Raw genomic sequence first — 24335 nt, 5'->3', positions numbered from 1 at the left:
CAGGGGACCGAGAGGCAGCCTTTAGTTACTATACCCCCAGACTCTGAACTAGCCTGTCAGGGGGACCGAGAGGCAGCCTTGTTACTATACCCCAGACTCTGAACTAGCCTGCTGGGGACCGAGAGGCAGCCTTTAGTTACTATGTCCACAGACTCTGGAATAGCCTACCTGAGAAGGCAGCCTTTAGTTACTATGACCCCAGACTCTGAACTAGCCTGTCAGAGAACCTGAGGGGGCCAAAACTGTGGACATATTTCAAATCGATTTTAATAACACACCTTTTTCAACTTTGCTTTTCCTTTAAAGTAGTTACGTTTTATTGTCACTCTTTGGCTTTTGATCCTCTGTTTGTTGTGCAGTAAATATTTATTTTTGTTTTTCTCATTCTGTTTGCATTCCATGTCTGAAAATGTGCTGTATAATAAATATGGATTTGATAGTGGGAGTGTGACTCTGCCCTTTAGTTCAACAACTGCAGTGGGTGTTTCTGTTGTAAGACAGAAAGTAACTTACTGGGGTTAATCAGATGTCAGTATCCTTCTCTTCTTCTTCCAATACGACAGTTATCTCTCCCTCCTCCTTCACTCCAAAACACGGGATCTTCCTCTTTCTCTTCTTTCACTGCAACATCCTCATCCTCTACTTTTTGTTACTGTGACATCCTCCTCTTCTTCTCCTCTTTTACGACAACATTCAGCCACAGACCCTCTTTATCCGTCCAGCAGACCTCCTCTTCTTTATCAGGAGGAGAGCAGCTCAGTGAACTCATGGTCGGAGATGTTAGCTAACAGTTAGCTATCTAGACTAGTGAACTAAACCAGTCAGCTATCTGACTAATAACAACAATGTAAATATAAAATTAAATGGGATAACTAGCTAGACGACAGAAGAAGTGAGTTTAAAACACAGTGGATAATATACATGAACGAGTGTAAAGAGCTTCAATGTTTCAGCTAGCAAGCTACCGAGGTGGCTGACCATTATCATTTAACTATAAAAGAACATGGCTGACTAGTTGGCTTGTCACTAGTTACTACAGCCACAAAGTCAACATTGGCTATCGTAAAAACAATATATGAAAACAAACATTACATTTTTTGTTGTCTTCATTTAAGGTTAGGCATTATGTTAGGTTTAAAAATCTGATTTTAATAAGAGAAGTTGGAGAATTGAGAATTGGGCGAGGTTTAGCCATAATTATGACTTTGTGACTGTGGTAACTAGAGACGACCGACTGGCTGTTGTTTAAAGAAGAGTCCGGTTCAACACCACGTCACATTCTGGCAGACTGTCCTGAAAGACTCACAGCGCCCTCTGCTGACTGGAGTGGGAAACGCAGTTTTTTAAAAATATTTTTATTTTACCTTTATTTAACGAGGCAACAAATTCTTATTTTCAATGACGGCAGTGGGTTTAACTGCCTGTTCAGGGGCAGAACGACAGATTTGTACCTTGTCAGCTCAGGGGGTTTGAACTTGCAACCTTTCGGTGACTAGTCCAAGCGACTCTAACCACTAGGCTACCCTGCCGCCCCAGTTGAGGGAATGTTTTATTTTATTTTCTGTTAAAACAATTGCAACAATTGGTTTGATTTTATTTCCAATAATAATGTTATATCACATTATATGAAAAGAACCTCAAAGTTATTATTAATCATATTAATCGTATTAATCATTTAGGCTGTATCTGCAAAAATTCCTCCCCCTCTCTTTCCCTTAGCATATTGTCGGCCACAATCGATCTCGTTCCATATTTTCCCACTGCCAACCACTGGGCTTTCAATTCAATTCAAGGGGCATTATTCGCATGGGAAACAAATTGTAATGAAACGGCAGGGAGCAGGTCTCGAACCCTCGACCTTCCAGCCCGAAGTCCAGGGATCCAGCGGCAGAGTCAATATCCGCGCTTATAAACCCAGGGTCGTTTCAATATGTTAACATTGCCAAAGCAAGTGAAGTAGATTATATACATAGACACAAGTGAAATAAACAATAAAAATGAGCAGTAAACATTACACGCACAGAATTTCAAAAATAATTTTAAAAAACATTACACTATTTTGTAGTGAGTGGAAACGCCAACCGGATGCTTCATATTTATACATCCGGTGAATGATCTGTCTCATTGTTCTGTGGTGATAGTGGAAGGACCGCTTCTTACCACAGTCATAAAGTCATAATTATGGCAAAACCCCATCCATTTACACAACTTTTCTTCTTAAAATCTGATTTTTAAACCTAACCACACTGTTAAGATTATGCCTAACCCTAATCTCAAATGAAGAACAAAAAGTAGATTTCTGTTTTCATAAATGTTTTACCAATGTTGACATTGTGGCTGTGGTAACTAGTGACAAGCCAACTAGTCAGCCATGTTCTTTTATAGTTAAATGATAATGGTCAGCCACCTCGGTAGCTTGCTAGCTGAAACATTGAAGCTCTTTAGACTCGTTCATGTATATTATCCACTGTGTTTTAAACTCACTTCTTCTGTCGTCTAGCTAGTTATCCCATTTAATGTCATATTTACATTGTTGTTATTAGTCAGCTAACCGAGCTGGCTGGTTAAGTTAGCATTAGCCTACCTAGCTAACATCTCTGACCATGAGTTCACTGAGCTGCTCTCCTCCCGATAAAGAAGAGGAGGTCTGCTGGACAGAGAAAGAGGGACTGTGGCTGAATGTTGTTGTAAAAGAGGAGAAGGAAGAGGAGGATATCACAGTAACAAAAGTAGAGGATGAGGATGTTGCAGTGAAAGAAGAAGAGAAAGATGAAGATCCCGTTTTTGGAGTGAAGGAGGAGGGAGAGATAACTGTCGTATTGGAAGAAGAGGAGGAGGATACTGGACATCTGATTAACCCCAGTAAGTTACTTTCTGTCTTACAACAGAAACACCCACTGCAGTTGTTGAACTAAAGCGCAGAGTCACACTCCCACTATCAAAACGGACATATCTTTGAACCCTTATTCAAGTTCATGTGACTTTTCATCAGACTAGATGTTGTTTTGCCTCCTGACGTGGGTCGGAGGGCAGTTTTGTGTATTTTGGTCTGACAAAATGTAAAAATTGCACCACCATCTTACCCTGTACCTATACATTATCTAACCCTGTACCTATACACTATCTAACCCTGTACCTATACATTATCTAACCCTGTACCTATACATTATCTAACCCTGTACCTATACACTATCTAACCCTGTACCTATACACTATCTAACCCTGTACCTATACACTATCTAACCCTGTACCTATACACTATCTACCATCTAACCCTGTACCTATACACTATCTAACCCTGTACCTATACACTATCTAACCCTGTACCTATACACTATCTAACCCTGTACCTATACACTATCTAACCCTGTACCTATACACTATCTAACCCTGTACCTATACACTATCTAACCCTGTACCTATACACTATCTAACCCTGTACCTATACACTATCTAACCCCTGTACCTATACACTATCTAACCCTGTACCTATACACTATCTAACCCTGTACCTATACACTATCTAACCCTGTACCTATACACTATCTAACCCTGTACCTATACATTATCTAACCCTGTACCTATACACTATCTAACCCTGTACCTATACACTATCTAACCCTGTACCTATACACTATCTAACCCTGTACCTATACACTATCTAACCCTGTACCTATACACTATCTAACCCTGTACCTATACATTATCTAACCCTGTACCTATACATTATCTAACCCTGTACCTATACACTATCTAACCCTGTACCTATACACTATCTAACCCTGTACCTATACACTATCTAACCCTGTACCTATACACTCTACCATCTAACCCTGTACCTATACACCATCTAACCCTGTACCTATACACCATCTAACCCTGTACCTATCCACTCTACTATCTAACCCTGTACCTATACACTCTACCATCTAACCCTGTACCTATCCACTATCCCCAAAACCCACCAGCCCATCCCACTACTCTGGCCCTATAAAGGATCCTATTCCAGGCCGTTGACCTGGGAGATGTAACGTAGTAAATGTAAATCCGGAACTCTCTAATTATACTGAAAAATATATATCTAAACGCAACATTCTACAATGACCTTTGACCTTTTGTATTCAATGAGCTGGTACTTGGGATCAGAGAGCTCCCATGGTGTTCTTACTACTTTTCTAACATACCTATAAGAGATGCTAAGTTGTTTGTAATGGAAATGACGTTGAAAGTCATGGAGATGTCATGAAATTCCAACTGTCAAAATGTGTATGAAACCTATACAATTTGACTACAGGTATTTACTTTTAAAATCTAACCCTGTAGCAAAAAAATATTAAAATGTTATTAAAAATAAATGGTTTAAACGGTATTGGGGCAGCAGGGCAGCTGGTACCTATACACATCTAACCCTGTACCTAGGGCACCATCTAACCTGGCAGCAGGGCTAACCCTGTAGCATGCAGCAGGTAACCCTGCAGGAACCCTGCAGCAGGGCAACAGGTAGCAGGGCAGCAGGTAGCAGGGCAGCAGGTACCAGGGCTAGCTATCAGCAGGTAGCAGGGCACCAGGTAATCTAGTGGTTAGACCATCTAACCGAAACCTTGCTGGATCGAATCCCCGGGCTCACAAGGTAAAAATCTGTCCTTCTGCCCCATAACAAGGTACCTTAACCCACTGTTCCCTGGTAGGCCACATTAAATAAGAATTTGTTCTTAACTGACTTGCCTGTCAAAATGTGTATGAAACCCTGTTTGACTACCAGGTATTTACTAAAACCCACCAGTTGCTAAAAATATTCATTTATTAAAATACTTCAAATAAATAGTTTAAATGGGTATTGGGGTGGCAGTAGCCTAGTTTAATTTTTAATTTTTTAATTTAAAAACCTTCTCCCAAAATGTTTGACATTTATTCAAAAGCTCTTCTTCTGTCAAATGTTGCTTCTTCTTTCTTTTGTTTCTTTTTTCCCCTCCATGTAGTAACTCCATCTTAATGGAATTAGATCTTTACATTCTGTCCCCTGTCAAAATGTGTAGTAACATTAGATCTTTTACATTCTGTCCCCCTAGCGTGTAAAATCTTAATGGAAAATAGATCTTTACATTCTGTCCCCCTGCGTGTAGTAACATTAGATCTTTACATTCTGTCCCCTGCGTGTAGTAACATTAGATCTTTACATTCTGTCCCCCTGCGTGTAGTAACATTAGATCTGTACATTCTGTCCCCCTGCGTGTAGTAACATTAGATCTTTACATTCTGTCCCCCTGCGTGTAGTAACATTAGATCTTTACATTCTGTCCCCCTGCGTTAGTAACATTAGATCTGTACATTCTGTCCCCCTGCGTGTGTAACATTAGATCTTTACATTCTGTCCCCCTGCGTGTAGTAACATTAGATCTTTACATTCTGTCCCCCTTGTAGTAACATTAAAGATCTTTAAATTCTGTCCTCCTGCATGTAGTAACTCCATCTTAATGGCATTAGATCTTTACATTCTGTCCCCCTGCGTGTAGTAACATTAGATCTTTACATTCTGTCCCCCTGCGTGTAGTAACATTAGATCTTTTTTCTTTTGTTTCATTCTGTCCCCCTGCGTGTAGTAACATTAGATCTTTACATTCTGTCCCCCTGCGTGTAGTAACATTAGATCTTTACATTCTGTCCCCCTGCGTGTAGTAACATTAGATCTTTACATTCTGTCCCCCTGCGTGTAGTAACATTAGATCTTTACATTCTGTTCCCCTGCGTGTAGTAACATTAGATATTTTACATTCTGTCCCCCTGCGTGTAGTAACATTAGATCTTTACATTCTGTTCCCCTGCGTGTAGTAACATTAGATATTTTACATTCTGTCCCCCTGCGTGTAGTAACATTAGATCTTTACATTCTGTCCCCCTGCGTGTAGTAACATTAGATCTTAACATTCTGTCCCCCTGCGTGTAGTAACTCCATCTTAATGGCATTAGATCTTTACATTCTGTCCCCCTGCGTGTAGTAACATTAGATCTTTACATTCTGTCCCCCTGCGTGTAGTAACCCCATCTTAATGGCATTAGATCTTATACATTCTGTTCCCCTGCGTGTAGTAACCCCATCTTAATGGCATTAGATTTTACATTCTGTCCCCCTGCGTGTAGTAACATTAGATCTTTACATTCTGTCCCCCTGCGTGTAGTAACATTAGATCTTTACATTCTGTCCCCCTGCGTGTAGTAACATTAGATCTTTACATTCTGTCCCCCTGCGTGTAGTAACATTAGATCTTTACATTCTGTCCCCCTGCGTGTAGTAACCCCATCTTAATGGCATTAGATCTTTACATTCTGTCCCCTGCGTGTAGTAACATTAGATCTTTACATTCTGTCCCCCTGCGTGTAGTAACATTAGATCTTTACATTCTGTCCCCCTGCGTGTAGTAACATTAGATCTTTACATTCTGTCCCCCTGCGTGTAGTAACATTAGATCTTTTACATTCTGTCCTCCATGCGTGTAGTAACATTAGATCTTTACATTCTGTTCCCCTGCGTGTAGTAACATTAGATATTTACATTCTGTTCCCCTGTGTGTAGTAACATTAGATCTTTACATTCTGTCCCCCTGCGTGTAGTAACATTAGATCTTTACATTCTGTCCCCCTGCGTGTAGTAACATTAGATCTTAACATTCTGTCCCCTGCGTGTAGTAACATTAGATCTTTACATTCTGTCCTCCTGCATGTAGTAACTCCATCTTAATGGCATTAGATCTTTACATTCTGTCCCCCTGCGTGTAGTAACATTAGATCTTTACATTCTGTCCCCCTGCGTGTAGTAACATTAGATCTTAACATTCTGTTCCCCTGCGTGTAGTAACATTAGATCTTTACATTCTGTCCCCCTGCGTGTAGTAACATTAGATCTTAACATTCTGTCCCCTGTGTGTAGTAACATTAGATCTTTACATTCTGTCCCCCTGCGTGTAGTAACATTAGATCTTAACATTCTGTCCCCCTGCGTGTAGTAACCCCATCTTAATGGCATTAGATCTTTTACATTCTGTCCCCCTGCGTGTAGTAACATTAGATCTTTACATTCTGTTCCCCTGCGTGTAGTAACATTAGATATTTTACATTCTGTCCCCCTGCGTGTAGTAACATTAGATCTTTACATTCTGTCCCCCTGCGTGTAGTAACATTAGATCTTTACATTCTGTCCCCCTGCGTGTAGTAACATTAGATATTTTACATTCTGTCCCCCTGCGTGTAGTAACATTAGATCTTTACATTCTGTCCCCCTGCGTGTAGTAACATTAGATCTTAACATTCTGTCCTCCTGCGTGTAGTAACATTAGATCTTTACATTCTGTCCTCCTGCGTGTAGTAACTCCATCTTAATGGCATTAGACCTTTACATTCTGTCCCCCTGCGTGTAGTAACATTAGATCTTTACATTCTGTCCCCCTGCGTGTAGTAACATTAGATCTTAACATTCTGTCCTCCTGCGTGTAGTAACATTAGATCTTTACATTCTGTCCCCCTGCGTGTAGTAACATTAGATCTTAACATTCTGTCCCCCTGCGTGTAGTAACATCTTAATGGCATTAGATCTTTACATTCTGTCCCCCTGCGTGTAGTAACATTAGATCTTTACATTCTGTCCCCTGCGTGTAGTAACATTAGATCTTTACATTCTGTCCCCCTGCGTGTAGTAACATTAGATCTTTTACATTCTGTCCCCCTGCGTGTAGTAACATTAGATCTTTACATTCTGTTCCCCTGCGTGTAGTAACATTAGATCTTTACATTCTGTCCCCCTGCGTGTAGTAACATTAGATCTTTACATTCTGTCCCCCTGCGTGTAGTAACATTAGATCTTAACATTCTGTCCTCCTGCGTGTAGTAACCCCATCTTAATGGCATTAGATCTTTACATTCTGTCCCCCTGCGTGTAGTAACATTAGATCTTTACATTCTGTCCCCCTGCGTGTAGTAACATTAGATCTTTACATTCTGTCCCCTGCGTGTAGTAACATTAGATCTTTACATTCTGTCCCCTGCGTGTAGTAACATTAGATCTTTACATTCTGTCCCCCTGCGTGTAGTAACATTAGATCTTTACATTCTGTCCCCCTGCGTGTAGTAACATTAGATCTTTACATTCTGTTCCCCTGCGTGTAGTAACATTAGATATTTTACATTCTGTCCCCCTGCGTGTAGTAACATTAGATCTTTACATTCTGTTCCCCTGCGTGTAGTAACATTAGATCTTTACATTCTGTCCCCCTGCGTGTAGTAACCCCATCTTAATGGCATTGGATCTTTTACATTCTGTAAAAGTGGAGAAGACATGAGAAACACATCAATTCTGGATCTGACAATAAAAAGGCCACTCTAAAATCTGCAGTTTTGTCACACAACACAAAGCTGATCAAACAGCATGATCATTACAAAGGTGCACCTTGTGCTGGGGACAATAAAAGGACACTATGCCACAGATGTATCAAGTTTTGAGGGAGCGTGCAATTGGCACGCTGACTGCAGGAATTTCCACCACAGCTTTTGCTCGAGAGTTGAATGTTCATTTCTCTACAATAAGCCGCCTCCAACATCAGTTTAGAGAATTTGGTGTTGAATATTTATGACTGTCATTAAGCCCTTTTCTGGGGGGAAACTGATTCGGATTGGCTGGGCATGTCTCCCCAGTGGGTTGACCTTTGCCCTCCCATTCTTTACGGCCCTGCCCGGTCATGTAAAATCCATAGGTTAGGGCCTAATTCATTTATTTCAATTGACTGATTTCCTTATTGCATGTTGCGTTTATATTTTGTTCAGTAAATGTAGTAGCTATCTAGCTAAGTGGTTAGCTTCTTCCAAGATCAAGCGTTGCTTGGTAACAGCAGAGAATCCTCTCCTGGATCAACAGCCTTGCTGTCTAATATTTGTTTTGTGCAGCAAACTGTGAGTAGCATTTTTAGTTACTTATATAACTTTATGAGCTGGGATATCTGGCCTCCCAATAGTTTAGTTACTTATATAACTCTATGAGTTGGGATATATGTCCTGGTCTTAAGACAATTGTTAAATTAATTTGTACACAACATCCTGGGCATCACCTTTCAGCTAAAATAAACAGTGGATTTCTGCTGTTGTGGGCCTTTAACCGTCTGTCTGACGTTGTTGTTCACACAGGAGAGAGACGTAACTATCGTGGATCGTCTGGGGAGCCTCAACAACATCATGAAGCAGAGAAGAGACTCTCCACATCAGAACACCTCAAGAGTCCCCAACGGAAACCCACAGGGAAGAAACTTCATCGCTGCTCTGACTGTGGGAAGAGTTACTCAAGATCAGATTCACTAAAAGTACATCAGAAAATTCACACTGGCGATAAATCTCACCGCTGCTCTGACTGTGGGAAGAGTTACTCCAGATCAGATTCCCTCAAAGTACACCAGAGAATACACACGGCAGAGAAAACGTATAGCTGTGATCAATGTGGGAAGAGTTTTACTTCACCTAGCCAGCTGACTATACACCAGAGAACACACACAGGAGAGAAACCTTTCCGCTGCTCTGACTGTGGAAAGAGTTTCGTTATCATGAGGAATTTAAAATCACACCAGAGAACACACAGGAGAGAAACCTTATAGCTGTAATCAATGTGGGAAGAATTTTGCTTACTCGAGCAGCCTGATAGCACATTTAAAAACACACACATGAGAGAATCTACTGCGTTGACTGTGGGGAGACCTTTTCAAAATCATCTACATTACAATCACACCAGAGAATTCACACAGGACAGAAATCTTATAGTATTTTAATGATGTCACAATGTAGAATGTTTTAACATTGTAGTAGGAGTGTTCTAATGATGTCACAATGTAGAACCCTAAATGTTTATCCTCTGTTCTATTGATTTCAGCATGATGTGGATATTAGCCTCATCAGGGGAAAATCTAGGCTCTGAAATGAAAGAGTCCTATTTATGAGATTTAACAAAAAGTGACTAACAAAAGAAAGTGTTTTGTTACTTACCACGTTGGTGACCCACTTGAATCAAAATGCAACACTTTAAAATGTAGCGAGCTGTTTTCTACAAATTGTCTTCTAACTAATGATGTACACATTATTCCCAGATTCTGTGTCATATCGATTTTGAGTGATGCCAAGTAAGTGTTGCATTTCTCTTCGTTCTGGGGACCCCTAAATTTAAATGCATCACTCCAAAGTGTAGCTGACTGTCTTCTGCAGGTTGTCCTCTAACCAGTGAGGTGAAATATATCTCCCATTTGTTTTTAGTTTTGTTAGTTTCAACAGCAACCTACAACCTGATTTTTATCTGATCGATGTCCGTAATTTATTGCCACTTGTTAAAACAACAGTGTTTTTGGTGCTCATTTAAAAAATAACTTCTTTTTTTTAACGTTTTTAACTTTAAGTTAATTATTGCCATATTAACAAATGGGGTGGTATTTCATCCTATTTACATTTCATGTAACATTTTAGTAATCATAATTATTTACGCAACCAACTGACAATTTATTTTACTATCATATTGTTTACTAAAATAAAACTAGATTATATTTCTGGTTGGATATTTGGGTTTTGATATTTCATATTACATAAATGTAATGTAACATTTAGTAATCACAATTATTCACGCAACTAACTTACAATTTATTTTTGTATAATTATATTGTTTACTAACAATGTCGTAAATCAAGCTTATAGTTTGTGCCAGGAGTCATTACATCCTATTCTTACTATTGTAATCAATGGTCTTTCTTAGAATGATCATTAGTCTTTCGTTGTTTTGTTTAATCAATGTCTTTTCCTTAGAATGATCATTAGTCTTTTCAGTTTTTATTGTTATTCTTTAGTTTTTTTCATCCTCATGATTGTTGTAAATATTTATAAATAAATAAATATTTCAGTTTTTATTTTCATTTGTTTGTTTTTTTAATGTTGTTTTTTTCTTTGAAGCATTGATTTGCTTCCATGTCTTAAAATGTGCATAAATATGTGTAAATAAAGCTTGATTTGATTTGAATCAACAGACTTTTTTGCAAAACCAATGAACAAATATGTGTAAAAGCAACACATCTCGGTCCATCTTAGTATGAAAACTGTATCAATTCTGTTTTTATGTCAAAATTGTGCAATTTTATCTCTTTCAATCAATCCAGTGCAGTTTTGTTTGGATTCCACTACTGAAACAATCAAACAGTATCAATCCCACTTGTCCAGCCTGCTGAAGGCGTGCTGGAGAGGTAAACACCACCCCCGGCTCTACCAGGGGCTTGAGGTGGTCTCCCACAGCTCTGCTTATGTCATGTTCTGTGGCCTTGCTGTTCCATTTCTTGACTGCCCCTGTAATACAGAAACACATTTAGTCATATTATATAAAACATTAAAAGTAATTAATATGGAGCATCTATGGCCTCAGTTACACCTGGCACCTAAATGTGACTGCTGTCATCTGATCACTCCAAGCTGCATTAGGTTCAGCACAGAAAGAAACACATTTAGTCATATTATACTGAACAAATAGAAACGCAACATGTAAAGTGTTGGTCCCATGTTTCATGAGCTGAAATAAAAGATCCCAGAAACTTTCCATACGAACAAAAAGCTTCTCTCAAATTTTGTGCACAAAGTTGTTTACATTCCTGTTGGTGAGCATTTCTCCTTTACAAAGACAATCCATCCACCTGACAGGTGTGGCATATCAAGAGAAGCCGATTAAACAGCATGATCATTACAAAGGTGCACCTTGTGCTGGGGAGGGACAATAAAAGGACACTATGCCACAGATGTCTCAAGTTTTGAGGGGTTGTACTATTGGCATGCTGACTGTAGGAATGTCCACCAGAGCTGTTGTCAGAGAATTTAATGTTCATGTCTCTACCATAAGCCACCTCCCAACTTCGTTTTAGAGAATTTGGCAGTACATCCAACTGGCCTCACAACCACAGACCACTTGCATTGCGCCATGTGGTATATTCTAGAATTCATCCATGATGTCATAATGACAGTTTAACCAGGTTTATAGGATATATGGTATATTCTAGAATTCATTCATGATGTCATAATGACAGTGCGTCGTGTGGGCGAGCGGTTGTGAACAGAGTGCCCCATGGTGGCGGTAGGGTTTACATTTTATGGTATGTGCAGGCTTAAGCTAAGGACAATGAACACAATTGCATTTTATCGATGGCAATTTGAATGCACAGAGGTCCTTCTGTGGCTCAGTTGGTAGAGCATGGTGCTTGTAACGCCAGGGTAGTGGGTTCGATTCCCGGGACCACCCATACGTAGAATATATGCACACATGACTGTAAGTCGCTTTGGATAAAAGCGTCAGCTAAATGGCATATATTATTATTATTATTATACCGTGACTAGATCCTGAGGCCCATTGTCGTGCCATTCATCTGCCGCCATCACCTCATGTTTCAGCATGATAATGCACAGCCCCATGTTGCAAGGATCTGTATACAATTCCTGGAAGCTGAAGAGGTCCCAGTTCTTCCAAGGCCTGCATAATCACCCGACATGTCACCCATTGAGCATGTTTGGGATGCTCTGGATGGACGTGTGCAACATTGTGTTCCAATTCCCAACCAATATTCTGCAACTTCGCCACAGCTATTGAAGAGGAGTGGGACAACATTCCACAGGCCACAATCAACAACCTGATCAACTCTATGCGAAGGACATGTGTAGTGCTGCACGAGGCAAATGGTCACCAGATACTGACTGCTTTTCTGATCCACAACCCAACTGTTTTTTTAGGGTATATTCTAGAATTCATCCATGATGTCATAATTTGAGGGTATCTGTGACCAACAGATGCATATCTGTAGTCCCAGTCATGTGAAACCCATAGATTAGAGCCTCATGTGAATGAATGCATTTATTTAAACTGGCTGATTTCCTTCTATGAACTGTAACTCAGTCAAATCTTTGAAATTGTTTGAAATTGTTGCATGTTGTATTTTTATATTTTTGTTTGTTTGACCTGTTTCTGTATTCTTCTTCGTTGTATTTCTGTATTCTTCTTCTTTGTATTTCTGTATTCTTCTTCTTTGTATTTCTGTATTCTTCTTCTTTGTATTTCTGTATTCTTCTTCTTTGTATTTCTGTATTCTTCTTCGTTGTATTTCTGTATTCTTCTTCGTTGTATTTCTGTATTCTTCTTCGTTGTATTTCTGTATTCTTCTTCTTTGTATTTCTGTATTCTTCTTCGTTGTATTTCTGTATTCTTCTTCGTTGTATTTCTGTATTCTTCTTCTTTATTTCTGTATTTCTGTATTCTTCTTCGTTGTATTTCTGTATTCTTCTTCTTTGTATTTCTGTATTCTTCTTCGTTGTATTTCTGTATTCTTCTTCTTTGTATTTCTGTATTCTTCTTCGTTGTATTTCTGTATTCTTCTTCTTTGTATTTCTGTATTCTTCTTCTTTGTATTTCTGTATTCTTCTTCGTTGTATTTCTGTATTCTTCTTCGTTGTATTTGTATTTCTATTGCAAGATAAATTTGGATCAATGTTAGAATTTACAAAAACTGGCCATAGATGGATGTTACATGAGTTATTTTCCTGGTTTTTAAATTTTATTTATTTGGGGCTTCTTCCTAACCCAATGCTTTCTACTACAGATAATAATACCTTCGGGGTAAACTGTCTGTCAGGTTTCCAGTCTTCAAGAATAGGAAGTATTTGTATTTATTATGGATCCACATTAGTTCCTGCCAAGGCAGCAGCTACTCTTCCTGGGGTTTATTATGGATCCCCATTAGTTCCTGCCAAGGCAGCAGCTACTCTTCCTGGGGTTTATTATGGATCCCTATTAGTTCCTGCCAAGGCAGCAGCTACTCTTCCTGAGGTTTATTATGGATCCCCATTAGGTCCTGCCAAGGCAACAGCTACTCTTCCTGGGATTTATTATGGATCCCTATTAGTTCCTGCCAAGGCAGCAGCTACTCTTCCTGGGGTTTATTATGGATCCCCATTAGTTCCTGCCAAGGCAGCAGCTACTCTTCCTGGGGTTTATTATGGATCCCCATTAGTTCCTGCCAAGGCAGCAGCTACTCTTCCTGAGGTTTATTATGGATCCCCATTAGTTCCTGCCAAGGCAGCAGCTACTCTTCCTGGGGTTTATTATGGATCCCCATTAGTTCCTGCCAAGGCAGCAGCTACTCTTCCTGGGGTTTATTATGGATCCCCATTAGTTCCTGCCAAGGCAGCAGCTACTCTTCCTGGGGTTTATTATGGATCCCCATTAGTTCCTGCCAAGGCAGCAGCTACTCTTCCTGGGGTTTATTATGGATCCCCATTAGTTCCTGCCAAGGCAGCAGCTACTCTTCCTGGGGTTTATTATGGATCCCCATTAGTTCCTGCCAAGGCAGCAGCTACTCTTCCTGGGGTTTATTATGGATCCCCATTAGTTCCTGCAGCAGCTACTCTTCCTGGGGTTTATTATGGATCCCCATTAGTCCCTGCCAAGGCAGCACCTACTCTTCCTGGGGTTTATTATGAATCCCCATTAGTTCCTGCCAAGGCAGCAGCTACTCTTCCTGAGGTTCAGTAAAACTAAGGGAGTTATACAATTTTAAAATATTACAATACATTCACAACAGATTTCACAACACAGGCCCCTAATCCACTACCACATATCTACAGTGCTAAATCCGTCTCCATGGTTACCAATCCACACCCATGGTTGCCAATCCATCCATCCCCATTGTTACCAATCCACGTCCATGGTTACCAATCCATCTATCCCCATGGTTACCAATCCATCCATCCCCATGGTTACCAATCCATCCCCATGGTTACCTATCCATCCATCCCCATTGTTGCCAATCCATCCCCATGGTTACCCATCCATCCATCCCCATGGTTACCAATCCATCCATCCCCATTGTTACCAATCCATCCATCCCCATTGTTACCAATCCATCCCCATGGTTACCAATCCATCCATCCCCATGGTTACCAATCCATCTATCCCCATGGTTACCAATCCATCCATCCCCATGGTTACCAATCCATCCATCCCCATTGTTACCAATCCATCCATCCCCATTGTTACCAATCCATCCCCATGGTTACCAATCCATCCATCCCCATGGTTACCAATCCATCCATCCCCATTGTTACCAATCCATCCCCATGGTTACCAATCCATCCCCATGGTTACCAATCCATCCATCCCCATGGTTACCAATCCATCTATCCCCATGGTTACCAATCCATCCATCCCCATGGTTACCAATCCATCCATCCCCATTGTTACCAATCCATCCATCCCCATTGTTACCAATCCATCCCCATGGTTACCAATCCATCCATCCCCATGGTTACCAATCCATCCATCCCCATTGTTACCAATCCATCCCCATGGTTACCAATCCATCCATCCCCATGGTTACCAATCCATCCATCCCCATTGTTACCAATCCATCCCCATGGTTACCAATCCATCCATCCCCATTGTTACCAATCCATCCCCATGGGGTTCCATCCATCCCCATACCAATTACCATCCATCCATCCCCATTGTTGCCAATCCATCCCCATGGTTCCTGGGGTTTATCCATCCATCCCCATGGTTACCAATCCAGTCCATCCCCATTGTTGCCAATCCATCCCCATGGTTTTACCCATCCAGTGCTAAAGCCATCTTCCTGGGGTTTATTATGGATCCCCATTAGTTCCTGCTAAGGCAGCAGCTGTCTTCCTGTTTTATTATGGATCCCCATGTTCCTGTAATGCAGGAGCTACAGTTCCTGGGGTTTTCTGTGGCCCATTGTTCCTGCCAAGGCAGGAGCTACTCTTCCTGGGGTTTATGGATCCCCATTCTGTTCCTGTAAGGCAGCAACTACTCTTCCTGGGGTTTATTATGGATCCCCATTAATTCCTGCCAAGGGAGCAGCTACTCTTCCTGGGGTTTATTATGGATCCCCATTAGTTCCTGTCAAGGCAGCAGCTACTCTTCCTGGGGTTTATTATGGATCCCCATTAGTTCCTGCCAAGGCAGCAGCTACTCTTCCTGGGGTTTATTATGGATCCCCATTAGTTCCTGCCAAGGCAGCAGCTACTCTTCCTGGGGTTTATTATGGATCCCCATTAGTTCCTGCCAAGGCAGCAGCTACTCTTCATGGGGTTTATTATGGATCCCCATTAGTTCCTGCAGCAGCTACTCTTCCTGGGGTTTATTATGGATCCCCATTAGTTCCTGCCAAGGCAGCAACTACTCTTCCTGGGGTTTATTATCTGATTCTACTGATTGCATCAGTTACCTGATGTGGAATAGAGTTCCATGTAGTCATGGCTCTATGTAGTACTGTGGAATAGAGTTCCATGTAGTCATGGCTCTATGTAGTACTGTGGAATAGAGTTCCATGTAGTCATGGCTCTATGTAGTACTGTGGAATAGAGTTCCATGTAGTCATGGCTCTATGTAGTACTGTGGAATAGAGTTCCATGGTGTCATGGCTCTATGTAGTACTGTGGAATAGAGTTCCATGTAGTCATGGCTCTATGTAGTACTGTGGAATAGAGTTCCATGTAGTCATGGCTCTATGTAGTACTGTGGAATACAGTTCCATGTAGTCATGGCTCTATGTAGTACTGTGGAATAGAGTTCCATGTAGTCATGTCTCTATGTAGTACTGTGGAATAGAGTTCCATCTAGTCATGGCTCTATGTAGTACTGTGGAATAGAGTTCCATGTAGTCATGGCTCTATGTAGTACTGTGGAATAGAGTTCCATGTAGTCATGGCTCTATGTAGTACTGTGGAATAGAGTTCCATGTAGTCATGGCTCTATGTAGTACTGTGGAATAGAGTTCCATGTAGTCATGTCTCTATGTAGTACTGTGGAATAGAGTTTCATGTAGTCATGGCTCTATGTAGTACTGTGGAATAGAGTTCCATGTAGTCATGGCTCTGTGTAGTACTGTGGAATAGAGTTCCATGTAGTCATGTCTCTATGTAGTACTGTGGAATAGAGTTCCATGTAGTCATGGCTCTATGTAGTACTGTGATATAGAGTTCCATGTAGTCATGGCTCTATGTAGTACTGTGGAATAGAGTTCCATGTAGTCATGGCTCTATGTAGTACTGTGGAATAGAGTTCCATGTAGTCATGGCTCTATGTAGTACTGTGGAATAGAGTTCCATGTAGTCATGGCTCTATGTAGTACTGTGCGCCTCCCATAGTCTGTTCTGGACTTGGGGACTGTGAAGAGACCTCTGGTGGCATGTCTTGTGGGGTATGCGTGGGTGTCTAAGCTGTGTGCCTGTAGTTCAAACAGACATCATGGTGCTTTAAATGTCAATACCTCTCACAAATACAAGTAGTGATTAAAGTTGTCACTTTAATTAACTCTACCGACATGTACATACTACCTCAATTAACCGGTGTCCCCGCACATTGACTCTGTACCGGTACCCCCTGTATATAGCCTCCACATTGACTCTGTACCGGTACCCCCTGTATATAGTCTCCACATTGACTCGGTACCGGTACCCCCTGTATATAGCCTCCACACTGACTCGGTACCGGTACCCCCTGTATATAGCCTCCACATTGACTCTGTACCGTTCCCCCTGTATATAGCCTCATTGACTCTGTACTGGTACCCCCTGTATATAGCCTCCACATTGACTCTGTACCTGTACCCCTGTATATAGCCTCCACATTGACTCTGTACTGGTACCTCCTGTATATAGCCTCCACATTGACTCTGTACTGGTACCCCCTGTGTATAGCCTCCAAATTGACTCTGTACCGGAACCCCCTGTATATAGCCTCCACATTGACTCTGTACTGGTACCCCCTGTATATAGCCTCCACATTGACTCTGTACTGGTACCCCTTGTATATAGCCTCCACATTGACTCTGTACCGTAACACCCTGTATATAGCCTCCACATTGACTCTGTACCGTAACACCCTGTATATAGCCTCCACATTGACTCTGTACTGGTACCCCCTGTATATAGCCTCCACATTGACTCTGTACTGGTACCCCCTGTGTATAGCCTCCAAATTGACTCTGTACCGGAACCCCCTGTATATAGCCTCCACATTGACTCTGTACCGGAACCCCCTGTATATAGCCTCCACATTGACTCTGTACTGGTACCCCCTGTATATAGCCTCCACATTGACTCTGTACTGGTACCCCCTGTATATAGCCTCCACATTGACTCTGTACTGGTACAGAAATGGACGGTTTCGCCGGCAGTTTGGGTACCAGGCAGGTGACTATCCCAAAGGAATGTAAATGATTAGAATATGCACAAATAAGTTATGTGTTGTTATATAGCCTCCACATTGACTCTGTACTGGTAACCCCTCAGTTCAAAAGATGGTGTTTTCCCTTTTTATCCCCTACTGAGGATCACTCCACCCAGGCTGATGTCCCTTAACTTTAATACCATATAAGCTCATTATTAATCCCCTACTGAGGATCACCCCACCCAGGCTGATGTCCCTTAACTTTAATACCATATAAGCTCATAATTAATAGTTGCTAATACAAAGATGTTTCTGCTTGGCGGAGTTCAGTTTATTGTTATTGGCAGTTAGTCTCCCAATCCTTCTTCCTCTTATTGCTGTCATGTGCTAGGCAGAAGTGAGACAGGAACATAGTTTAAACAAGAACTGAAAATATAGTTCCAACACACAGACCTCTGACTTTTGTCCAGTTGTAGGACCTTCCTTGTTGATAGTATTGTTTAAGAAGGTAGAAACTAGGGCCTGTAGGACCTGTCTTGTTGATAGTGTTGTTTAAGAAGGTAGAAACTAGGGCCTGTAGGACCTGCCTTGTTGATAGTATTGTTAAGAAGGTAGAAACTAGGGCCTGTAGGACCTGCCTTGTTGATAGTGTTGTTAAGAAGGTAGAAACTAGGGCCTGTAGGACCTGCCTTGGTGATAGTGTTGTTAAGAAGGTAGAAACTAGGGCCTGTAGGACCTGCCTTGTTGATAGTGTTGTTAAGAAGGTAGAAACTAGGGCCTGTAGGACCTGCCTTGTTGATAGTGTTGTTAAGAATGTAGAAACTAGGGCCTGTAGGACCTGCCTTGTTGTTAGTGTTGTTTAAGAAGGTAGAAACTAGGGCCTGTAGGACCTGTCGTGTTGATAGTGTTGTTAAGAAGGTAGAAACTAGAGCCTGTAGGACCTGCCTTGTTGATAGTGTTGTTAAGAAGGTAGAAACTAGGGCCTGTAGGACCTGTCTTGTTGATCGTGTTGTTTAAGAAGGTAGAAACTAGAGCCTGTAGGACCTGCCTTGGTGATAGTGTTGTTAAGAAGGTAGAAACTAGGGCCTGTAGGACCTGCCTTGTTGATAGTGTTGTTATGAAGGCAGAAACTAGGGCCTGTAGGACCTGCCTTGGTGATAGTGTTGTTAAGAAGGTAGAAACTAGGGCCTGTAGGACCTGCCTTGTTGATAGTGTTGTTAAGAAGGTAGAAACTAGGGCCTGTAGGACCTGCCTTGTTGATAGTGTTGTTAAGAAGGTAGAAACTAGAGCCTGTAGGACCTGCCTTGTTGATAGTGTTGTTAAGAAGGTAGAAACTAGGGCCTGTAGGACCTGCCTTGTTGATAGTGTTGTTATGAAGGTAGAAACTAGGGCCTGTGGGACCTGCCTTGTTGATAGTGTTGTTAAGAAGGTAGAAACTAGGGCCTGTAGGACCTGCCTTGTTGATAGTGTTGTTTAAGAAGGTAGAAACTAGGACCTGTAGGACTTGCCTTGTTGATAGTGTTGTTAAGAAGGTAGAAACTAGGGCCTGTAGGACCTACCTTGTTGATAGTGCTGTTAAGAAGGTAGAAACTAGGGCCTGTAGGACCTGCCTTGTTGATAGTGTTGTTAAGAAGGTAGAAACTAGGGCCTGTAGGACCTGCCTTGTTGATAGTGTTGTTTAAGAAGGTAGAAACTAGGGCCTGTAGGACCTGCCTTGTTGATAGTGTTGTTAAGAAGGTAGAAACTAGGGCCTGTAGGACCTGCCTTGTTGATAGTGTTGAAGGTAGAAACTAGGGCCTGTAGGACCTGCCTTGTTGATAGTGTTGTTTAAGAAGGTAGAAACTAGGGCCTGTAGGACCTGCCTTGTTGATAGTGTTGTTAAGAAGGTAGAAACTAGGGCCTGTAGGACCTGTCTTGTTGATAGTGTTGTTAAGAAGGCAGAAACTAGGGCCTGTAGGACCTGTCTTGTTGGTAGTGTTGTTAAGAAGGTAGAAACTAGGGCCTGTAGGACCTGCCTTGTTGATAGTGTTGTTATGAAGGTAGAAACTAGGGCCTGTAGGACCTGCCTTGTTGATAGTGCTGTTAAGAAGGTAGAAACTAGGGCCTGTAGGACCTGTCTTGTTGATAGTGTTGTTAAGAAGGTAGAAACTAGAGCCTGTAGGACCTGCCTTGTTGATAGTGTTGTTAAGAAGGTAGAAACTAGGGCCTGTAGGACCTGCCTTGTTGATAGTGTTGTTATGAAGGCAGAAACTAGGGCCTGTAGGACCTGCCTTGGTGATAGTGTTGTTAAGAAGGTAGAAACTAGGGCCTGTAGGACCTGCCTTGTTGATAGTGTTGTTAAGAAGGTAGAAACTAGGGCCTGTAGGACCTGCCTTGTTGATAGTGTTGTTAAGAAGGTAGAAACTAGAGCCTGTAGGACCTGCCTTGTTGATAGTGTTGTTAAGAAGGTAGAAACTAGGGCCTGTAGGACCTGCCTTGTTGATAGTGTTGTTATGAAGGTAGAAACTAGGGCCTGTGGGACCTGCCTTGTTGATAGTGTTGTTTAAGAAGGTAGAAACTAGGACCTGTAGGACTTGCCTTGTTGATAGTGTTGTTATGAAGGTAGAAACTAGGGCCTGTAGGACCTGCCTTGTTGATAGTGCTGTTAAGAAGGTAGAAACTAGAGCCTGTAGGACCTGCCTTGGTGATAGTGTTGAAGGTAGAAACTAGGGCCTGTAGGACCTGCCTTGTTGATAGTGTTGTTTAAGAAGGTAGAAACTAGGGCCTGTAGGACCTGCCTTGTTGATAGTGTTGTTAAGAAGGCAGAAACTAGGGCCTGTAGTACCTGCCTTGTTGATAGTGTTGTTAAGAAGGTAGAATCCAGGGCCTGTAGGACCTGCCTTGTTGATAGTGTTGTTAAGAAGGTAGAAACTAGGGCCTGTAGGACCTGCCTTGTTGATAGTGTTGTTAAGGCAGAGCAGCGCTTTATTATGGACAGACTTCTCCCCATCTTAGCTACTGTTGTATCAATATGTTTTCACCATGACAGTTTTACAATCCAGGGTTACTCCAAGCAGTTTAGTCACCTCAACTTGCTCAATATCCACATTATTCATTACAAGATTTACGTGAGGTTTAGGGTTTAGTGAATGATATGTCCCAAATCCAATGCTTTTAGTTTTTTAAACATTTAGGAGTATAAATTGGCCAAATGGTTTTACCTAAGTCAAATGGTTTTACCTAAGGTTTTACCCAAGGTTTTACCTAGGTCAAATGGTTTTACCTAAGGTTTTACCTAAGGTTTTACCTAAGTCGAATGGTTTTACCTAAGGTTTTACCTAAGTCAAATGGTTTTACCTAAGGTTTTACCTAAGTCAAATGGTTTTACCTAAGGTTTTACCTAAGGGTTTACCTAAGTCGAATGGTTTTACCTAAGGTTTTACCTAAGTCAAATGGTTTTACCTAAGGTTTTACCTAAGTCAAATGGTTTTACCTAAGGTTTTACCTAAGTCAAATGGTTTTACCCAAGGTTTTACCTAAGTCAAATGGTTTTACCTAAGTCAAAAACGAAGGCTGTTTTAGCACGCCATGTAAATACATGTTACCGTGGAAACGATATCAACTCCTGCAGGTTGAATGCTCTGTCTTCAGACAGCTCAGCTGTCCTACAACACAATATTCTAGAACTGGCTAGCTTTGTCTTTTCGCTTCACCAGAGAGATGGAAGAGGAAGTGAGACATCCCTCATTTTGTCTCTGTTTCAATGAAAAGTCATGGAACTATGTAGACCAGACCCAGCTGCTATCGCATTGGTGTCTATGGGAGAGCCGCTCCCTTAAGTAGACAATGGTAAACGGCCTGAGTGAGCTATCTTCATTTATCCACTAGTTTTATGTTGAGATATGTGGATCAATAGGCTCGTAAGGCACATAGACTATACTTATATATTATATGCCACAGGACTATATATATATATGGTGTATATATATATATATATATATATATATATATATATATATATATATATATATATATATAGTACAAGTAAAATGTTACTCATTCAAGGGTTTTTCTTTATTTTTACTATGTTCTACATTGTAGAATACATCATAACTATGAAATAACACATATGGAATCAAAAAGTGTTAAACAAATCTAAATATATTTTAGATTCTTCAAAGTCGCCACCCTTTGCCTTGATGACAGTTTTGAACACTGATCGTGTTAGTATATAAAAATGTTTCTCTTTTATCGAACAAAACTATGCTACATTTTATCTCTGGGACCCTCTGGGTGACAAATCGGAGCAAGATTACTGAATGTAAGTACATTATTTACTGTCAGAGGGTGAATGTATCAAACCAGTCGCCATGAAAAGTGTTTTGTTGTAGTACCTTAAACAATAGCGTGGTATTTCCCCCCGCTGTAATAGCTACTATACATCGGACACTGCAGTTAGATTAACAAGAATTTAAGCTTTCTGACCATAGAAGACATGTCTATGTCCCGGAAAGTTGTTTTTTGTTTACAACGCCATTCTAGACAAATATCACATATTGAGAAGCATCTGTCCCGATTTCGGGACACTTGTCCAGAGACAATGCAAGAAGGGCCTTGTACGCCATCAAAAGGAATATACAATTGGACATACCAATTAGGATCTGACTAAAAATACTTGAATCGGTTATAGAACCCATTGCCCTTTAAGGTTGTGAAGTCTGGGGCCCGCTCACCAACCAAGAATTCACAAAATGGGACAAACCCCAAATTGAGACTCTGCATTCAGAATACTGCAAAAAATATCCTCCGTGTACAACGTAAAACACCATATAATGAATGCAGAGCAGAATTAGGCCGATATCCGCAAATGATCAAAATCTAGAAAAGAGCTTCGTTAAATTCTACAACCATCTAAAAGGAAGCGATTCCCAAACCTTCCATAACAAAGCCATCACCTACAGAGAGATGAACCTGGAGAAGAGTCCCCTAAGCAAGCTGGTCCTGGGGCTCTGTTCACAAACACAAACACACCCCACAGAGCCCCAGGACAACAGCACAATTAGACCCAACCAAACCATGAGAAACAAAAAGATAATTACTTGACATATTGGAAAGAATTAACAAAAAACTGAGAACTAGAATGCTATTTGGTCCTAAACAGAGAGTACACATTTACAAAATACGTGACCACTGTGACTGACACAAAATTAAGGAAAGCATTGACTATGTACAGACTCTGAACATAGCCTTGCTATTAAGAAAGGCCGCCGAAGGCAGACCTGGCTTTCAAGAGAAGACAGGCTATGTGCACACTGCCCAAAAAATGAGGTGGAAACTGAGCTGCAGTTCCTAACCTCGTGCCAAATGTATGACCATATTAGAGACACATATTTCCCTCAGATTACACAGATCCACAAAGAATTTTGAAAACAAAACCAATTTTGAAAAACTTGCATATCTATTGGGGTGAAATACCAGTGTGCATCACAGCAGCAAGATGTGTGACCTGTTGCCAGGACAACCAGTGAAGAACAAACACCATTGTAAATACAACCTGTTTATGTTTATTTATTTCCCCTTTTGCACTTTAACTATCTGCACATCATTACAACACTGAATATAGACATAATATGACATTTGAAATGTCTTTATTCTTTTTGGAACTTTTGGGAGTGTAATTGTTGATGTTCATTTGTTATTGTTTATTTCACTTTTGTTTATCTACTTCACTTGCTTTGGCAATATGTTTCTCATGCCAATAAAGCCCCTTAATTTTAAATTGAGATGGTCAAAGAGAGAGGGAGAGAAAAGGTCAAAGAGAGAAGGAGAGAGAGGGTCAAATAGAGAGGGAGAGAGAAATTAAAATTAAATAAAACCAATTGTTGAATTTTTTTAAACGTGTAGTCAGAAAATAAAATAAAACATTCCCTCAACTGCGTTTCCCACTCCAGTCAGCAGAGGGCGCTGTGAGTCTTTCAGGCCAGTCTGCCAGAATGTGACGTGGTGGTGAACTGGACTCTTCTTTAAACAACAACAGCCAATCGGTCGTCACTAGTTACCACAGTCACAAAGTCATAATTGTGGCTAAACCTCGCCCAATTCTCAATACTCCAACTTCTCTTATTAA

At 41.0% G+C, this 24335-nt stretch overlaps 2 protein-coding genes across 2 annotated transcripts in view; both read left to right on the top strand.

Annotated features, from left to right (window-relative positions):
- Positions 1 to 11021, top strand: part of LOC127928892 (zinc finger and SCAN domain-containing protein 2-like) — a 46328-nt gene extending 35307 nt beyond the window's left edge. The window contains exon 2 of the mRNA XM_052516485.1: positions 9169 to 11021. Coding sequence (XP_052372445.1) covers positions 9169 to 9629 — 461 coding nt within the window. The 3' untranslated portion in view covers positions 9630 to 11021. The remainder of the gene's footprint in view (positions 1 to 9168) is intronic.
- Positions 1 to 24335, top strand: part of LOC127928893 (acidic leucine-rich nuclear phosphoprotein 32 family member B-like) — a 75627-nt gene that overhangs the window by 14461 nt on the left and 36831 nt on the right. The window lies entirely within an intron of this gene.

Source organism: Oncorhynchus keta, unplaced genomic scaffold, assembly GCF_023373465.1.
Source record: "Oncorhynchus keta strain PuntledgeMale-10-30-2019 unplaced genomic scaffold, Oket_V2 Un_scaffold_4394_pilon_pilon, whole genome shotgun sequence".
NCBI classification, from domain to species: domain Eukaryota; kingdom Metazoa; phylum Chordata; class Actinopteri; order Salmoniformes; family Salmonidae; genus Oncorhynchus; species Oncorhynchus keta.
The sequence above is the reverse complement of the archived record's forward strand: the minus strand, read 5'-3'. Positions and strand labels throughout refer to the sequence as shown.